The sequence below is a fragment of the Protopterus annectens genome, chromosome 5.part0 (genome assembly GCF_019279795.1).
Source record: "Protopterus annectens isolate FY-2018-M chromosome 5.part0, PAN1.0, whole genome shotgun sequence".
Taxonomy (NCBI): Eukaryota; Metazoa; Chordata; order Ceratodontiformes; family Protopteridae; genus Protopterus; species Protopterus annectens.
The window spans coordinates 124,978,686-124,997,220 of record NC_056735.1 but is presented as its reverse complement, the minus strand read 5'-3'; the positions used below and the strand labels follow the sequence as shown (position 1 = coordinate 124,997,220).

Genomic DNA, 18,535 nt, shown 5'->3' with positions numbered 1-18,535 from the left:
GAACAGACATGCAGTGAATACAGCCTTACTGCAGTTATTTGCACACATTACGTATCAAACCACAATCCTGCCTTAAACATTATTGTTTATTGTTATTGATACATTTTTATTGTTTATTGCACTACAGTTATCAGAAAATATCCATACTTACCACACTCACAGTGCATCCTGGCCAGGCGCCCTGCATGAGACTGGACATTGCGAGCCCATTAAGCTGCAGCTCTTGAAAGAGAAGCAAACAATTATGCATACCAGTTTTGCACAGATTCAGCTTGTGTTTTAGTAACATAGTAGCAAAAATACTTACATATCTCTGGGGCATGCCTAGCCTTAGCCTCTTGGACCCAGGTGTCCAAGGTTCCCCTCTTCCTTCACATTAGGTTGTCATAGTTGTGACGACACTGCTCACCAGTGCAAGGGATACCAGTAGCACTGGGAAGATCCCTGGCCAACTGATTCAAGGCTTCAGCTTTACATTCTGAGCCCTGGTAATTGTCCTGCAACAGCAGGAGTTCATAGTTTTGGACCAGGAGTCCAACATACCCTCTGGACTCTTGCACACCCCACCTCTGTGCCCGAAAGCATGCTCTCTCATCAACACCACCAGTCATACTGACAGGTTATTGATACTCCAATGAATGCTGCAGAATTCCCGCCTATTGGCCTTAATATAGGCTGCTTTCCCACCCTTTCACATCACACTATAACATTCAAAAAGCACCGCTTTGCTTAGCATGGCCCAAACCAGCTTAGCTGAGCTGAGCATTGTGTAAACTCACACAACTGTGATTTAACGGAGTTTAGCAATGCAAAAACAGGAATAGCCATTGACCATGTTTAAGTGGTGCTTAGCACCATACAGCTTTTCCAAATGTAACAATTTTATTTTTGAATTAAACCACCCTTTAGGTCACCTCACACATTTTCACAGCAATAAATGTAAAAAGGTATGAATGCTCAGGACTCATGCCAGAACCTGATACACTTTAGGTTATGACTCAACCTATTTAGCTACTTGGATAGTGACAGAACCAGTATACCTTTCCATATACTACTAAGCTACCTGTTATCATTGCTAAGCACCACAATGGGCCACAGAAATGTTCATTCAAAAAATAAATAAATAAGTAAACAAATAAATAAACATAGACAACAATAATTAATTACATCTGCTTTCTATTTTTAGATGTCTGATAGGTGTCAATTGTGTATGTGCAAGCGCAGCTCGGCACTGCTGGGCTCCACACAGTGTTAAGCAAGCAGGCATAAAACAAAAAAGAAAAAATATATATTAAAATTCACACATATTTCTACACCAGCAGGATATATTACACGGATCTTGTGCATAACATCTGTCTAGGAATTTCATGGACAATCCACAACCACAGGACAGCCTCTACACTACTGCCTACACAGATTCAATATCTATGTACTATGATCTCTCTCATATGTAGCGATAATGCTGAAAGCAATGTGTCATTCATTCCATTGAGGACAGTGATATAGATGGCCACGCAGCACATGACTGTGGGCTACATTCACTATCTGTTCTTATTCTACTGGAGTACTAAATGCTTCACCCTGTCTTTTGTTATTTTGATTAAATTGTTGCATATTTCTGAATATTGGAAAATGCGGACACTAGCTGGATGTCTAGACTTTCCATCAGTTACTTATATATTTATTAATGTTTTTCCATTGTAGTTTGTGCTTTCTGAGCTTACTTGAAGTTAGGAGGTTTTAAATGAATAGTGGCCAATGAAGGTTCTCTCTCCTTCTTGTGTTTGCATCAGTGTGCCAGCAAATTTCTTTCAATCATTTTGGCTCAACTGTAATCTGTATGAGCAAGTTAGGATATGAGCTGGGAATATCAGGGATTGAAAATCATGAAATTAGTATGCTACTGGTGATTCAGGGGTGGCTTGTGCTATAGGACTGCAGCCCTCCCACCTGTAAAAAAAAAAAGAAAAAAATGGCAAACATAAAATCAAAACAGGAAAAAAAAAAAACCTCCACACATGCTCACAGCACAGACTTCTGGGTTGCAGGGCAGAGATGCCTTTCTCCCTTATCCAGACTGCCTCTCTCTCTGCTCTGCATCCTAGAAGTCTGTGCAGTTGTCGTCACCTGCACACAGAGAAGACTGGACTGCATCACCCGCAGGCTGGAGCCTTCAGCCTATCACAGGAAACAGAAACCAGCCACCAGCCAAACCGGAAACCAAAGGTAAGCTGTGTGTGGAAAGCAGCCATAAGGGAAGCTGTATGTTGGAGAGAGCGGTAAGTGTAATTTTATTCAGGTTAGCAGGGAAAGTGTAATTTTATTCAGGTTAGCAGGGAAAGTGTAATGTGTAATTTTGTAAGTGTAATGTGTGTGTTAGCAGGGAAAGTGTAATGCTTTAGCTGTTTTTTCTTATGCAGGAATGTGAGCCATTCGTATTGAGCTGCTGTGTGTATTTTTCTTATGCAGGAAAGTGAGCCGTTCATATTGAGCTGCTGTGTGTGTTTTTCTTATGCAGGAAAGTGAGCTGTTTGTATTGAGGTGTGTGTGTGAGCTGTTCGTATTGAGGTGTGTGTGTGTGTGTGTGTGTGTGTGTGAGCTGTTTGTATTGAGGTGTGTGTGTGTGAGCTGTTCGTATTGAGGTGTGTGTGTGTGTGTGTGTGTGTGTGTGTGTGTGTGTGTGTGTGTGTGTGTGCGTGCGTGCGTGTGTGCGTGTGTGTGTGTGTGTGCGTGTGTGTGTGTGTGTGTGTGTGTGTGTGTGTGTGTGTGTGTGTGTGTGTAACATGCCCCAGCCACTATCTGCTGGTGGCTAGAGAGGTCAGGCTTGAACCCTGTACCTTAAGTGCAGGTGGCAAGGGCCTGACTTTCCTACCCACTATCATTTGTAAATACAAACAGATATTTGCCTCATATTTGTTCTGTTCCTCATAAAATGTATTTTTTCTGAATGTTTGTTTTTACTTGCAAAGTCAGTACTGCAGTGGTGCACTGGTAGCATTGTTGCCTGACAGCTACAGGTTCTCTGGTTTGATTCTTGGGTAGGGTACCTTCTGTGTGGAGTCTATATGTGTGAAGTGTTTATCCCTGCTCTGCTAAAAGTTGGCTTTTGTTCCAATTCAGACTTTCCTGGTTAACATGTTAAATAAAAATAACAGGCATTTGAATTTCAGACTTCATATTCTTCAGAAATTACATGGTAACACAAAACTCTTTATTCAAGCAATTTTCTAAGTTTATAAGATTGGATATTTGAAATTTGTCCCTATTTTATTGACTGTATTCCTCCATTATTGGCTTCGTCCAGGTTTTTTGTGCTATGGTCGAGAGCTATGGTGAGAACTGAATTCACTGAATATGTTTGGGGGCTGTATTCCCCCATTACTGGCTTTGTACAGGTGTCTTTTGCTAAGAGGTTGAGAGCTATGTTCACAAAACAGCTGCTTTGGCATAGTGGTATGTTTCTCTGACTGTTTTGCACAGGGTCCTGGGATTAAGACTTGGCAGTAAAATGTATGGTGGTAACACAGCATCCTATTCTAGCAACTTTCCAACATTATACAAGCAATGTTTAAAATGAGTTCCTGGTTTTTGCCCCCCCCCCCGATAAATGTTGGCTTTTTCCAGATTTCTTGTGCTGCAAAGTTCAGAGATACAGCTGAGTGTCAAGTAGATTTTACAAGGAGCTGAGAGCTGCAGGGGAACTAAAGGTTAGTGCTGCTTATGCTGAGTCTGCTTGTATTGTTAATAGCACAACAGGTAGTGTACTTTTGATGCAGAAGGCTGTGGGTTCTACTCCCACATTAGGTAGCTGCATTGCTGATACTGTACTGTGTTGTAAAGAGGGGTGGATGCTGAAGTCCATTTTGGCAAAGATACCTAGTAACAATGAACCTGTTGTCATCCATTCCCTATTGCAATATTACTAGCTTATTTTTTTAATGCAACATAGACAATTTATTCCTCAAGGGCAACAGGCACTTTACTTGTAGATGAAACAATGAAATATCAAGTTGTTTGCTAGCAGCAACCTCTTCATTAATTACAGATTTCTTTCATGTGGGAATTATTTAGATGACTTTTACTGCTTCAGAGATTGTGCATATTTACTGATACTGGTGAACTGTTACTGGTGGACTGTAGAATTTTGAGTAGACTTTTATGATGGAAATGTTCTCAATTAGGCAGTTGGTGCATGCATTATGTTTCATTGTTTATTGGAAAAATGTTCAAAACAATAAATTTAAAACGCTAGCAACTGTACTGTATTGTACAAGGAATATAATTTAATATAATCAGGAAGGTGTAGCAAAGAGCATGTGTATGTTTCATGTGCAAGGGGCCTATGATTTGAAAACAGCCCAACATTAATCTTTATCTGCCACTGGCAAAATGTATTTTCTTTGAATGTTGGTTTCAATGCTGCTTCAATGAATGAAAGTTTCAAGGGCAGAGAAGTTTTAATGCTAAGTCTATTTTCATTGTGAGACTGCATTGCTTTGTTTAGCAGATATCTATTAAGTGTTTGTGTTGTAAAATGTAAAATAAAACTTTCAAATGAAATCCAAATCATTCCAGAAGGAAAGCAGTGTGCACATTTCAGTGTTTATGCTAAATGAGGCGAAATAATCAAGGAACGGGACATTGGAATGGCTGCAGGGGGGGGGGGGCTCCATCCGACCATGATTTTGTGAGGGGGGAAGGGCAGCAAACTTAGACAGGCCTGGCTGAACTATACCTCTCAAATGTCTAGATTTTTGCAGAATGAATAGATTTTTGTTTCTTATTTTTGGTTTGTTCCTCATAAAATTTGTGGTTTTCTTGCAAATCATTTAGGAATGAAGTTACTAAATAATGACAGACATTAAGTTTCAGATGTCATGACCTTTAGAAAAATGCATGCTAAAGCAAGACCTGTTATTCTATCAACTGTCTTAAATTTATACAAGAGCAATTTTTAGTACTGTTTGTATGTATTGTTCCCCCCAAAATATTTGGCCTTGTCCAGATTTCCTGCATTAAGAGGTTGAGAGGTACATGTAAATCACTTTATAGAATTAGGAATATCCAAACCTCTCAACTGTCCCCAATTTTGGCTCAAAATGTTGCTTTCCCCCTAATAATCCCTCCGCAAAATAGTAATTTTGGAAGAAAACGTGGAGGGTTTACAATTATAAATAACTGTAATGATTAGAGTAATAGATTACTTTTATTTCAGAAATGCATGTAGATTCTCTAATTTTGTCAGTTGCTTAAGTTAACAGTACTAATATTAAAAAGGTCTCCCTTCTTTGACAGGTTCCCAGCTGTATTGTGTGGCAATTTTATATTTTTGCATCACATTTTTGGTCCATTTTTCATAAAATTGTGGTTTTCTGGCAAATTAGTGGCAAATCATTAATGACTGAATTTAGAAAAATAATGGCAGACATTTGAGTTTCAGATTTCATACACTTCAGAAAATTAATACTAATGCAAGTCCTACTACTATTCTATTATCTTTCTAAGTTTATAAGAGCAATATTTAAAAATTGTCCTTATTTTTGGGCCTGTGTCCCACTTCTATGTATGGCTTTGTTCAGATTTCTTGCTCTGAGGTTGAGAGGTATGAGTGTCAGAGCCATCACCATCAGCCAGAGACATTTCAAATTGTGACATACTTGTTGCACCCCACTCCCCCATGTAGTGACTCTAGATGTCTACAAGCAAAGCAAGGAGCAGTTATGCAGTGTAAGTGTGCGGAGTATTCCCCCATCCAATGTAGACACAAGTACGGCAGTGGCTTTTCGTCTGTCCTTGATTTTGCAGAATGTTCTAGTTTTCTGTCATATTTTTATACTGTTGATTTATGCTTCGTCGGAAAATGCATGCTGTCGCAGTGCCCTGTTGCTCTGTGTTTAAGTAGCAATGCTTTAATGACCATCAGGTAAGCTTTTCAGAGATTGTAAGATGCAAGTAAGCTTTAATAAGCATACTGTTAAAGAATTACCAACATTGAAAGCCTTTGTTGTTGTTGCCATGCAGAGAATATTTACATAACTAGATAATGTATAAGCCTTAGGTATTGAAATGCATATGACAATATTTGTAATAAAGGACAGGATTACAGTATTTTAAGAAGCTCATTACATTTGTTGGAGACTTGCAGTCATCTTTGCAGGCTTTACATGTAAACTAAACAGAATGCCAATCTATCATGTGTGGTCCATAATCCTTTAAGCAATTTATCTTGAGCTTGTTTCTTGTTTGCTGTTCATGTTTTACTTTGATCATGTCTTCCCCATGAAACAAGTAGATAGTTGTTGTCAGGCAGCAGGTCTTTTTGGATAAGAAACATTTTTACTAGTGGGGGTATCGCAGAGATTGCTACTTTCAGCATGTTACTTGGTAATTTTATAAAGCTGAATATAAATTATAATTGGAATTGCACTACAAGGAGAAGTGGTTTGAGTTGAGTGCTGCTTGTTTTTTTTAATACTTGATTTTGACTGGCATTCCAGTAATGTATTTAAAAAGTAATTTATTTTTTCATGCCTCACAACCTTTGTGTTTCCATCTAGATATTAAGTAAGCTTTCATGTAGCTAATGCATTGAAATATTTTTTTCTTCTACGCTTCATTTTGTCTTGATTGGACTCCTGTAAAGACAGTTTGGCACCCAGGGCAGCGTATTTAATTAAAGTTCCAGTTGTTGTGGTTTTGAGCATAGCTGCACCCCTTCCTAGTTGGCCACACCCCATTCTCATCAGCCCCACCCATTCAGTTGTCTTCTGCAGCCCCCCCTTTAAGTTGAAGTCACCAGCCGCCACTGTGGTGATTTGTAAACTACTCATTGATGTCACCAGTAACACCACCTGTTACCAATTAAATAAGGATCTTTCAGCAAGCTGTTTCCTGGTTCAGTCATGTAAAATATTCTCAGTCACTTATAAGATCTGCTAATAATGCTGCATTGAGTCTTCAAATAGCCAACATTAAACCAGACCAAAAACTATTTTAACAGTGATTACCATAAACTGCTTCAGTATAAAAGTACCAGTCATTTTTCCTTCACCAAGGACGTTTCAGATTGTATTCTGTATCTGATCTAGCAAGCTTCTAACAGTCCTAATGGCAGCATTTTCTAATTTTTTTCAGATGTGCTCCAGGGAACCTAACAGGGGCCACAGTAACTACAGCCAACGAACACGGTGGCTTGTGGACAAGAACAACTATCCTCTGGTAGTTTGTGGCCCACCACCAGACTGCAGTCACAGGAACAAGGTAGGGATAATCCTTGCTGTCTAATGGGAACTTATCTTGTGTCCAGCTCCTATGTGAGGTAAGTATCTCTAATGGCTAGTTATATTTTTCTCATTGACAGAAACACCAACAATAAAATATTGTCATCTAGTAATTCTGAAATACCAGAAGTCAGGCAGCATTAGGTGAATATTGCACTTCTGCACATTTTTCGTATTGTAATCTTTCTCTGACCTGTTCTACAAACTTTTCTACTACTTCTTAGTGGCACTATGGTATCTAAATATTAATTTGTATTATAATCTCATGTGTTATTTATTTGCTTGCTTTACTTATTTAATTGTTTATAGATTCATAATTTCATAGATACGTAGTAAGCTAACTGTTCTTGCAGGACATTTTAAGCCTAGCTAGATTTCCCATCTGATGCTTGAATTTCTTTTTTTTTTTAGTGTTTAGAGTAACCTTAACCACTCATGGATTATATTTATATTATCTCTAATGGTAGTAACTAGGATCATACCATAGATATTTAAGAAGTCCCCAGTCATACATTTAAATAATTTAGGAGCTGCCTCTGTTCATTAGTAGTACAAGGGGTACCCTGGGGTAAACGTCCTATTACTCATCCATAGATCCAAATACCACTTTTATTTTAACAAGGACAAGCTTTTGTTTTCATTGTATTGGAACCTATTCCACAGCAGAGGTATACTCTGTGAGAGATACCTGTCCCTCCAAACTGTTCTGTTGATGTGCACAACAGGCTTAGATTCCTGGGACAGGTGTTTTTGATGCCATTTGACTTGCTGATGTGTAGTAAGTTGTTTCAATACTTCCGCTGTGGTGCAGCGGTAGCGTTGTTGCCTCACAGCAAGAGGTTCTCCCGTTCGATTCTCAGCTGGAGTGCAGGGAGTGCCTTCTGTGTAGAGTCTGCATGTCCTCCCCATGGTTGGGTGGGCGTTTGAAAGACATGTGTAAATGGGCGTGCCTTCGTTGAAGGTTGAACATCGAGCTGACACCTCAGCATTCGTGAAAATCTACTGCCAATCATTAGCGGACTGGAGTTCTGCTGCGGCGACCTCTAACCGGAAAAAGCCAAAAGATAACAACAACACCAACAACAACATGTGTAGTAAGTTGTTTTACATTAAGAAGGTTTGTTGTCTGCACTGTTGTGGCAGGACAGGTAGCTTGCATCCTTCTAAGTTGGGAGTTGCTGATTGAAGGCTTAGTGTCTGTTATTCTAAAAAGGTATCAGTTCTGGTTTAAGCACTTGGGCTTTGGGACAGTTATTTTACATTAATAAGGTGTGGTTTGCACTCTTGTGGGAGGAAAGGGTAGATTCTGCCCTTCTGAGCTGGGAGTTTCTGGTTAGAGGCTTATTGTGCCTGATTATTTGAACTGTTTCTTTCTGAAATCAGTACGCCTTGCTGGCTGTAGCATAGACTAGATTCAGACCTGCTGAGTCTAGCTTTGTTTGCATACCTTGAGCACTAATCCAGGCCATCTTTTTTTGGAAAAGGTTCCCCTGCACCCTAGTGACAGGAGTGTGCAGTTAGAACTTGTCTGATCGAAGACTGCTGGAACAGGGCTCAGTTTGTAGCTCTTATTGGTTAATTGGTTAATTTGTTTAAATCAGTTTGTTCATTTGCTACTGTTATTAAACAAAATACACTTTATGCATCACCACTTAGTTAGGGTTAAACTATTTCCGGCGCCATAAAATCTGCTCTTCAAATTTTCCCTTAGAACTAGTCAGTTTTTTAGTTTTAGCACTCAAATCTGTTTCTTTGAACTCAGCACTTGTTCAGAACTCATTGTAAGCTCTAACTAAGCTATTAATTACTACAGCACTCAAATTTCCTCACTTATCTAGAGGAAAACAGTTTTAGTACTTAATACATAAGCACCTATCCAGGCATGTCTAAGGGTCAGCTCCTGGTGTTTTCTCCTGTCTACCTGATGAATCTGGGCATCTTGGCGCAATGCAGCATTGCCTCATGTACACAGAAAGCCCTCTCCTTCTACCACCCAACACTACAACCTGTGAGTGATGCACTTATATAGCCAAACTGGAAGCAAAGCTCTCTTCACCCAAGACTGGACTAGACAGTCAAGAGGAGAAGGTAAACACTTGCAACACACCACACTTATCACATGGAAAAAAATGTATATCTCACTACTAACGTAGCGGCTAGTAAACGAAAAAAGTCTTATCACATAGTCCCTCAAAACCTACACCACCAAAACACACGCATAGAAACAAAAAACACACACCTACATTCGCAGAGGCTCTCAATAAAAATCTGCCCAAGCACAGATCCCTCCAAAGCAGAAACGCATGCAACCTCCACCCCCCCAACACAACCCAAATGACACATAGCCCACAAACTCAGTGTGCCACTCAGCCACAGCCCATAAGGCATAACAACGTTCCCGACACTCCAGTCATAGGTGACTCTATAGTCAGGCACACTGATGTTCCACTCACCAGGCTAAACAAGGAGAAAGTTACTGTAGCTTCCTGTCAGGTGCTAGGATCCACCATATAATGCATGCACTCAGGTCACTCCACAACAAGTACAAATATGACTCTGTCGTTGTCCATGTTGGTGTGAATGACCTGAGACATACCTCCCTGGACTATATGAAAAAAGACATAGAGGAACTCTCCGATCTTGTAGCCCAGGCAGGCATGACCCTACCCCTGAGTAGCATCCTACCATCACCCAGTATGATACCACAGTACAAGGACAAAATCATTGATTTCAACAATTAGCTAAGCTTCTGGTGTCATTCTTAGGGGGTCCAGTATCTGTCTGCCTGGGATGACATGATCGACAGACCATGATGCTCTGCCAGAGATAGCATGCACCTGTCGCCCTTGGGATTCCGGATATTGGCTAAGGCTCTTACCATCCCTATAGTGCCTTTTTTTTAGGCAAGGTTCAAATGACAAATTCACCACTGTAACAGGTACAAGCAAGCAAAATCTGAGGGTAGAAGGCTAAACCTCAAAATGCACTCACTCGTGGCACTCCTTAAAATGGAAAACATCGACATCTGTGCAGTGTCAGAGACCTGGTTCAAGGCAACACAGAGCACCCCTGCATTACCAGGCTATAATTCATACCACACCTTTCAGCCACCTAACCTGGACCGAAACACTAAAGGTGGAGGCGTGTCCATATTTATTAAGGATACCCACACCTCCAGGCTAGTTGCTCAGCATAATGCATCCAAGATTATCCAAGTGCAACTAATTCTGGGCAAGACCGCAATCCAAATTGTAGCTTGCTACAGATCCCCCACCATACCCCAGGATTCCCATTCCTCATTTCTAGATACACTAGAAAATATTTGGGTACAACCCAACACCATAATAATGGGCGATTTCAGCTACCCCACCATTAACTGGGAAAACTACTCATGTACAAACTCTTTTGCTCAACGTTTTCTGGAATTCATAAATTCTAGTGCCTTGGATCAACTTATCCACACCCCCAACAGAGGCAGCAATATGCTAGACCTGGTCATTGCCAACATGGGTGACCGGTGTTCCACACCAAAGGTCATTTCCTCATTGGTCAGATCTGACCACAAGCTAATCATCCTAGACATCCACATCCCATCCCCACCCCCATTAGGGAAACTATGGTAAAAAATGTCTCCAAAGTCAACTTCACGCTTCTTAAGACAGAAATGGCAAACTTCACGGCACCCTTGCAGACGGACAATAGAGGTACAACTGCTGAATCCTACACAATTGCACTTTATAAGCACTTACACAAGTGCATGGATCGTGCTATCCCTAACAGAACTAAGATGCTATCCTCCAAAAAAAATGAAGCCAATCTGGTGGTCATCTGCCATAAATAAACTCTACAACAGAAGAAAGAAACTGTTGCAAAAAAGAGTAAAATCCCATGATTGGAGGAACTCCCTGGTCAGCCTCAGTAAGAAGTTGAGATCCCTCATAAAATCCTCCAAAGCTAGTTACAAAAACAAAATTGCCACTGATTCTAAAGACAACCACAAAGCATTCTATAGCTATGTCAAGAATCTCAATGGCAACATTCAGATCTGCTCTGAGTTACAGCACAATGGCCCTAAATATACAAAACCAACTGATATTGCCAACATCCTGGCAGATAGGTTCAGTGCTAACTTTACCCCCCTCTCATCCCCTAAACGGCCCATCTCTATACCGGAAGAATGCAAAGTTCCTGTAATCACGGCTGCACAGGTAAAAACCACACACTCCAAAGCCAAGAACACAGCATCCACGGGACCTGATAACATCTCTGGCTGCATTCTACATGAACTACAGAGCAAACTGGCACCCCACCTAAGTACCATGTTCAGTCATAGCCTCATCTCAGGCTTTGTGCCCACTGAATGGTGCACAGCGATGGTTATTCCACTCCACAAAGGGGGAGCCACCACGGACCCCAGAAACTACCACCCCATTAGCCTGATGAGCCTGGTCTGCAAGGCCATGGAATGAATCATCATGGAACTTATAAACAAAGACATTGGTAATCTCCAAACTCTGGACCCCACCCAGTTCAGGTTTGTGAAAGGCAAATCATGTCTCCTAAACCTGATAGACTTTTTTGAAGTGGTCACCAAAGCCGTAGACGAGGGTAAGGTGGTTCACACAGCCTATCTAGATCTTGCCAAGGCTTTTGACACCATCCCCCACTATGGAATTATAGATAAACTCACTAAACTAGGTATAAATCCCTGTGTCACAAGATGGGTTGCCAACTGGCTCACTGACAGAACCACACTGTGAAAGTAGCAGACTCCAAATCCAACTTCAGACCAGTGACAAGTGGAGTACCACAGGGTTTAGTCCTGGGTCCTCTCCTGTTTGCTATCTACTTCTTTGCAGTACAGGCTAACACAGAAGGTCTTTGGCTAATGAAGTTCGCAGATGACTGCAAACTAGGAGCCATAATTGAAACTCCTACCGATGAGGACATCCTATAAAAGGGCCTCACTGAGACAGATGCCTGGTGTCAAAGCCACGGCCTCAAGCTCAATGCCAAAAAGTGCATTGTCATCCCCATTGGTAAAAACTCTGTATCCATGAATTATCACATAGGTGGTAGTAAACTTAACACCGAAATTGTGATAAGAGACCTTGGGACACAGGAGGACAGTAGTCTCTCCTTTGATAATTACATCGCCACTGTAGTCAGGAAATCCTTTTACGTGGCACACCTCATTACAAATGGTTTCTCATCCAGGAAAAAAGACGTCATTGCCCCCCTCTTCTTGTCACTCATTAGACCTGCTATAGAGTGCAACACCCCTTTTGGTATGTATCTCACAAGACATCTACAACAACTGGAAAGACCACAGAAATACCTCACAAAGAGGATTATCGGCCTCAAACAGATACCCTATGCAGACCGTCGCAAAAATCTCCAGCTTTACTCCATCGCAAATCGCCTACTCAGATGCGATCTCTGCCTAACATATAAAGCTTTGTCAAACCTAGAGCTATTGGACATGCTCCACTTAAAGAAATCACAATCCCTCCGAACTATACGCTCTAGGGACCTAAACCTTGTCACCACAATAAAAAGCACATGCTGGAGGGATAGATTCCTGTCCCAGAGACTTCCCATACTCTGGAACAAACTACCTATCTATATCAAACAAAGCTCCTCATTAGCACTCTTCAAGAAAAATCTTGATGACTGGATGGGAAATAGGAAATTTACCCCAGGGATCACATCTGTGGCTCTGCTTGACAGTGGCACAGGAAAATAATTTTCTTGGGTGGCAAAAGCCAGGGTACCTTCTTGACTAGGCTTATATAGGCCCTAGGGCCAATAGCCTAGTACCTCTCTATGAACTTATGAACCTATAAATCTATCAGCGCTGGGTCAGAGGATGCCTTTTATTGCAGATAGAAGACACTGCTGAGGATCTATAAGAGAATTACTATAGCTACAGGGATTTGAGGCAGTCCATATAGGACAAATTGTTTAAACCTGCTATCCATCTTCTAAAGTGTCTCTGTTGGTGTTCTGCTGCAGTAAGTCTCTGGATATACACATGCCAATAGGTGTACTATGCTCAAAAATTGGTCTTCTAAGGGCTGAGCAGCTGGACACAATGGCATCCTTGGGTCTGGAAGAAATCTCTTTGTTAATGTCCTGCATATTATAGATGAATTTTTTCACCACAGTAGACAGAAATTGATCAAACGTTAGATCACTGTCCACTTAAGTTCCTAGATCCAAATAACTGGGTAGACTCTTAGGGGTGTGTCATCAATGTGGTCATTCCCCACAGTGATTGACTTCCCAAAGGACACAATAATGCTTTTTTGGCATTTAGCTTTAGATCATGATTCTGACAACAGCTATTTGACTGGGATAAGCCTTCCTTCTAGATAACCTAGCCTTTTGGGGATTCAATAACTGCACCTAGCTTGCAGTCATTCTCAAACATCATCAGCCAGAGCCCCTTAGGATTGGCTTTAACTAATGAGAAGTAGACACCAAACAAGAGAATTCTGAGCACAGAGCCCTGACAGACTCCATTGGTTACTGATCTTTTTGAGGAGGTAGCCTCACCTGTTTTTATTTCCTGCATTCTATATGTAAGTCAGTTGGTGATCAGGCAGTTGACTGGGGTGTAGTCCTAGTTTGTAAAGTTTTTCTACTATGCAGGATGGGAGGTTGTGTCAAAGGCCTTTGGCAGATCTAGCTTGGCAGTGTGTACCATTTTGCCTTTGTCCATATGTTTGATGGCCTTTTCAAAAAAAGTTCACCAGGTTGAGTAAACATTACCTGCCTTTGATGAAACCAAACTGAGATGGGCCAGTGTCTGGGGGTTCCCAATGTCCTCATTGATTAAATCCATAAAACTTCATTCCATGGCTTTACATATGAGGCTGATCAGACTTATGGGCATATTATTTCTTGTTTCTGTGGAGGGTTCTCCCCTTTGCAGGGGAATAACTGCTGTTCTTCTCCATTCACATGGTGCAAAACCCATAGTGAGGCTAAGACTGAACAATGTTGTTAGGAGTCTGGCTAAATGATGCTTCGTACTATTCACTATACATCAAGAGATATTGCCAGAACCCATCAATGCAGTATTGTTGTGCTTTAGAAAGTGCTTTCAAGACTTAGTCCTGTGTGATTGCTGGGAGTGGGTCTGTTTTGGGCATTTCATGACAGACAGCCAAGGGGGGAGAGGGGGGTAAAGTTTGAGCTGAATTTATCAGCCGGTAGATTAGCTATAAAGTACAGTTGTGTAAAATTGTACCATAACGGTACATACTGTTGCCTTCACTGCTGCAGTATTCTTAACATATGGGGATTCCCTGCCATGGAAGCCCGATGTCCGGCAAGTCTAGCAAAGACTCTTGTTGCTTTAAAGATACACTGAATGTCACCCAAATACTTATTACATAGTGTAGGGCATAAAGATGATGTTCAGGCCTACAACAGTCAGAACTGATTGCCCCAGTAAGAACACCAGTCCAAGGAAACCAAGAGGTAATCTGTGCATCCAGGAAGACAAAGGACTAGGGGGAAGAAGGGAGGGAAGAAATACTGCAGCAGTGAAGGCAAGGACTTCCTCTTATTATGGTAAGATTTTACACAACTGTATTATGTCCTTACATTCATCACTGCAACATTCCTAACATATGGAAGAGTTCCAAAGTTCAAGAAGAAACTAGGGAGGGGGAAGGAGCAGAAGAGTCCCCAAAAAGCCATGAAGAATGGCACTAATAAATCCAGCCCTAGCTCTAGAGATGCCATGCAACTTGTAGTGCTTGGTAAAGGTAGGCACAGAAGTCCAGGTAGCTGCTTCAAGAATAGAATTGACATCTAAGCCCTTGAAAAAAGCACCAGAAGAAGCCACAGCTCTAGTAGAATGAGCCTTAACTGAAGAGAGAAAGGTTGTTGCCATGAAAAGTGCAACACATAGAAATAGCATTAGTACAGTCCGATTACTAACCTAACAATATAGGCGTACTGCAAGGATCTATTTTAGGTCCACTAATGCTCAATATCTTCATCAATGACCTGCACAAAGCCCCCCAAATCCACAATATCATCTAAAATGCTGACCATTCAACATTAATATCCACCTCCAACAACTTCTCTGATCTCCTCACAGTTATACAACAGGCTTTTACCTATATCGAATCATGGCTTATTAATGCACAACTTATGCTAAACCCCCCAAAAAATAAACTTTTACTTTTCTCTACAAAATTACCTGACTCTGGCTTCAAAATGCTTGCAAAAGATGGCACACAAATAGAACTAGTGAAGACAGTCAGACTAGTAGGGATAACAATAGATAACAAACGCACTTATGAACCGCACATCCTAAATGCAATAAAGAAAACTCCTTTCAAACTAGAAAATCTATATCGCCACAAACTCTACATGGATAAATATACCAAAACAAAACTAGCCAATAGCGTACTCATCCTTTCCCTTCTATATGGTAGCGCCAGTTTTACCAATCTTCACACAACCCTTAGTAATAAATTACAATCCTACTACAATAAAATAGCTAAATTTGCCTCCTAAAAACCACACCACAGTCATCACTGCCAAGATATCACTGAACTAAAATGGCTAGAGTATTCCCACCATCTACACTACACCCAACTAACCTTAGCCCACAAGCTAATCTGTAAACCTAATGAATGCCCTGCCCTCGGTTCAATCCTACAAACTTACACCCCTAAAAGAATACAAAGATCTTCCTGTAAACTCATGCTTACTGTAACAAAACCCAACAAAAGAGCTGGACAATGTTTATTCTCCCATTCTATCGCCAAACTATGGAATAACCTACCATCTGTAATAAACCAAACTGACCACCCAAAAACGTTCAAAGTAGCTCTAAAAACACATTATCTCAAGAATCCATCCCGCACCTGCCTTAGAAGTAAACCACCTTAAACAGCACATTTTACCAAATTCTAGGCTGGCTAATGAATGGAACACCCAGTCTTCAAAATAATACTGTAAACTATACTGTCTGCAAAGAAAGTACCGTATTATAGTCCGTGCATTTCTATTGATGTAACATCATATCCTATGTAATGATTCCTAGTGCATATTAATGTATATCCTATGAATTGCAAATTGTAATATCTTTTACTGCCTGTTATATCTGTAATACTTTTAAGCTTATGTCAAACATTGTCTCTCTGTAATGCTTTATGGAGCTTTTCTTCCCAGGCCTCCACTGAAAATGGGTCTCTGACCCAGTGGACTTTCTCGGTCAACAAATGCTAATAAATAAATAATAAATAAATAAATAGAAGAATAGGGCAAACCAGCATTGAACAACTCACACAAGCAAGAGAGAATGAAAGGAACTTCTGCAGTGAGTGGGTCCAAGTTACGAGAGAGACATCAAATAGAAAACCTCTTCCATTTGGATAAGTAGGATCTCCGAGTAGTAGGTTTCCTCCCCTCCTACAGGACTTGCAGCACATACTCAGAAAAAAAGTGCCTATGAGAAATCCAAATCCTATCACCCACAGTGTCAGTTGAACCATGGATAAGTGTGGAATGATGAAAGATCCATTGTTTTATCTGCAACTGCAAAGAAGTCAGCAAACAGGCATATTTAGGCTCTGTAGAATGAAAATGCATTCAACTGGCAGAAAGCGGATGCAGGTACAGACTGACAGTGAAAAGATATGTTTAGACTGGTGGCAAAGAAGCTGTGACTATTGAAGGCCTGAGCATCACCTTTATGCCCTATGCTACACAAGGACCCTTTGGGTGACATTCAACATACCATTAAAGGAACAGGAGTCTTTGGTAGACTGGCTGGATGTTGGGCTTCCATGGCAGGGAATCGCCATATATTAAGAATACTGCAGTAGTGAATGTGAGGACATCAGCTACTGTGAAGGAAACATTTTTATTTTATTTTTTTTATTTTACATTTGTTGACTGGGAGAGTCCGAATGGATACATGTCCATTTTCAACGGAGGCCCAGGGACATTGTTTACCATCAGCTCAGTGCATTGTTACATTGTGCTCCTCATGCTGTGAATATAAATGAAAGAAAATTCTTGTGGTTTTCTTTAGCTTGGCTATTTTTGCCTCAAATTTGGATTTACTGGATATGATTAAGTGGATTCACTTTAGAAGATCGAGTTTCCGAAATCCCGAAATTCATATGATGGAGACCGTGTGATAGTGTTTTCAGAAACTCAAACATCTGAAGAGGGGGTTAAATAAAGTGCGTGAGTGCCTTAGGTGAGGGATTCTGCAGGGGGCAAGACCTCTGCATCCCTGCTACTTAAATATATTAACTCTGAGATTGTGCTACAGCGGGGAACAGGGAAATCTCTTGTTCCGCAGTTTCTGCAAAAGCGCAGAATAGGAGATTTCCCTTTTCCCCACTGTAGCACAATCTTGGAGTTAGTATATTTAAGTAGGGAGGGGTCTTTAAATGTGATTTTTTTTTTTATTTTCACTTCTGATGTTTGAGTTTCTGAAAGCTCGAACATATGGTCTCGATCATATGAGTTTCGAGATTTCAGAAACTCAGTCATCTGAAGTGAATCCAATTAAGCACGAGTTGTTAGTACAATTGATTGAAAAAAGGCTTTATAGTTTAGGGCATTACTCTTCTTACCTGTGGCAAAATGTTCTTTCTTTTATTATATAACTTATTTATATTATAGTTCTACTAAGGCGGGTTGTTTCTGGAGTTTACCCTAGACTTGTTTCTACAGGGAATAGACATGTCTGTGCAGCTGTTTACATCTTGGTAGCTTGATGGTGTATACTTCGATGTCTATCACAGAGTTTTTTGGCTTTGGTGGGAATTTGATCTTGGCAATGAGTCATTTAGGAGTAAATAGTTTGTGTTAAAAAATCTCTAAAGAGGGGGCTCTGGTTTCAGTTTTATTTAGAAGGAGGCAGGTTTTTGATAGGACTTAACAAGGACACTAATACTCAAGGATGGTGCAAGATACCCCCATATTGATAAGGACTTTACTGTAAAGGCTCACCCAGACTTTGCCACAGTTTGCTGTGAGGGAAAGGTTACTTTGCTTTTTATTTGTTGTATTTTGTATTACTTTATTGCCTTTTTTCTATTTTGTATATCATGATTTCTTTTCTTTACACCATGCTTTACTTGTAATCTGCTTTTAACTGCATATTAAAACTTGAAAAGAGACCACAGCTCTGTCTCTTGTGAGTCAGACAGAATTTTTTCCCACCATCTCACCCAGTCACTGTTGTGTTCTTAAACACCACTGTTTTTCAA

General features: G+C 40.6%; 1 protein-coding gene across 1 annotated transcript in view; it reads left to right on the top strand.

The window, feature by feature from the left end:
* Nucleotides 1–18,535, top strand: part of LOC122802509 (gamma-aminobutyric acid receptor subunit gamma-3-like) — a 934,322-nt gene that overhangs the window by 886,278 nt on the left and 29,509 nt on the right. Inside the window, exon 6 of the mRNA XM_044072161.1 lies at nucleotides 7,135–7,260. Within this exon, the coding sequence (XP_043928096.1) occupies nucleotides 7,135–7,260 (126 nt within the window). The remainder of the gene's footprint in view (nucleotides 1–7,134; nucleotides 7,261–18,535) is intronic.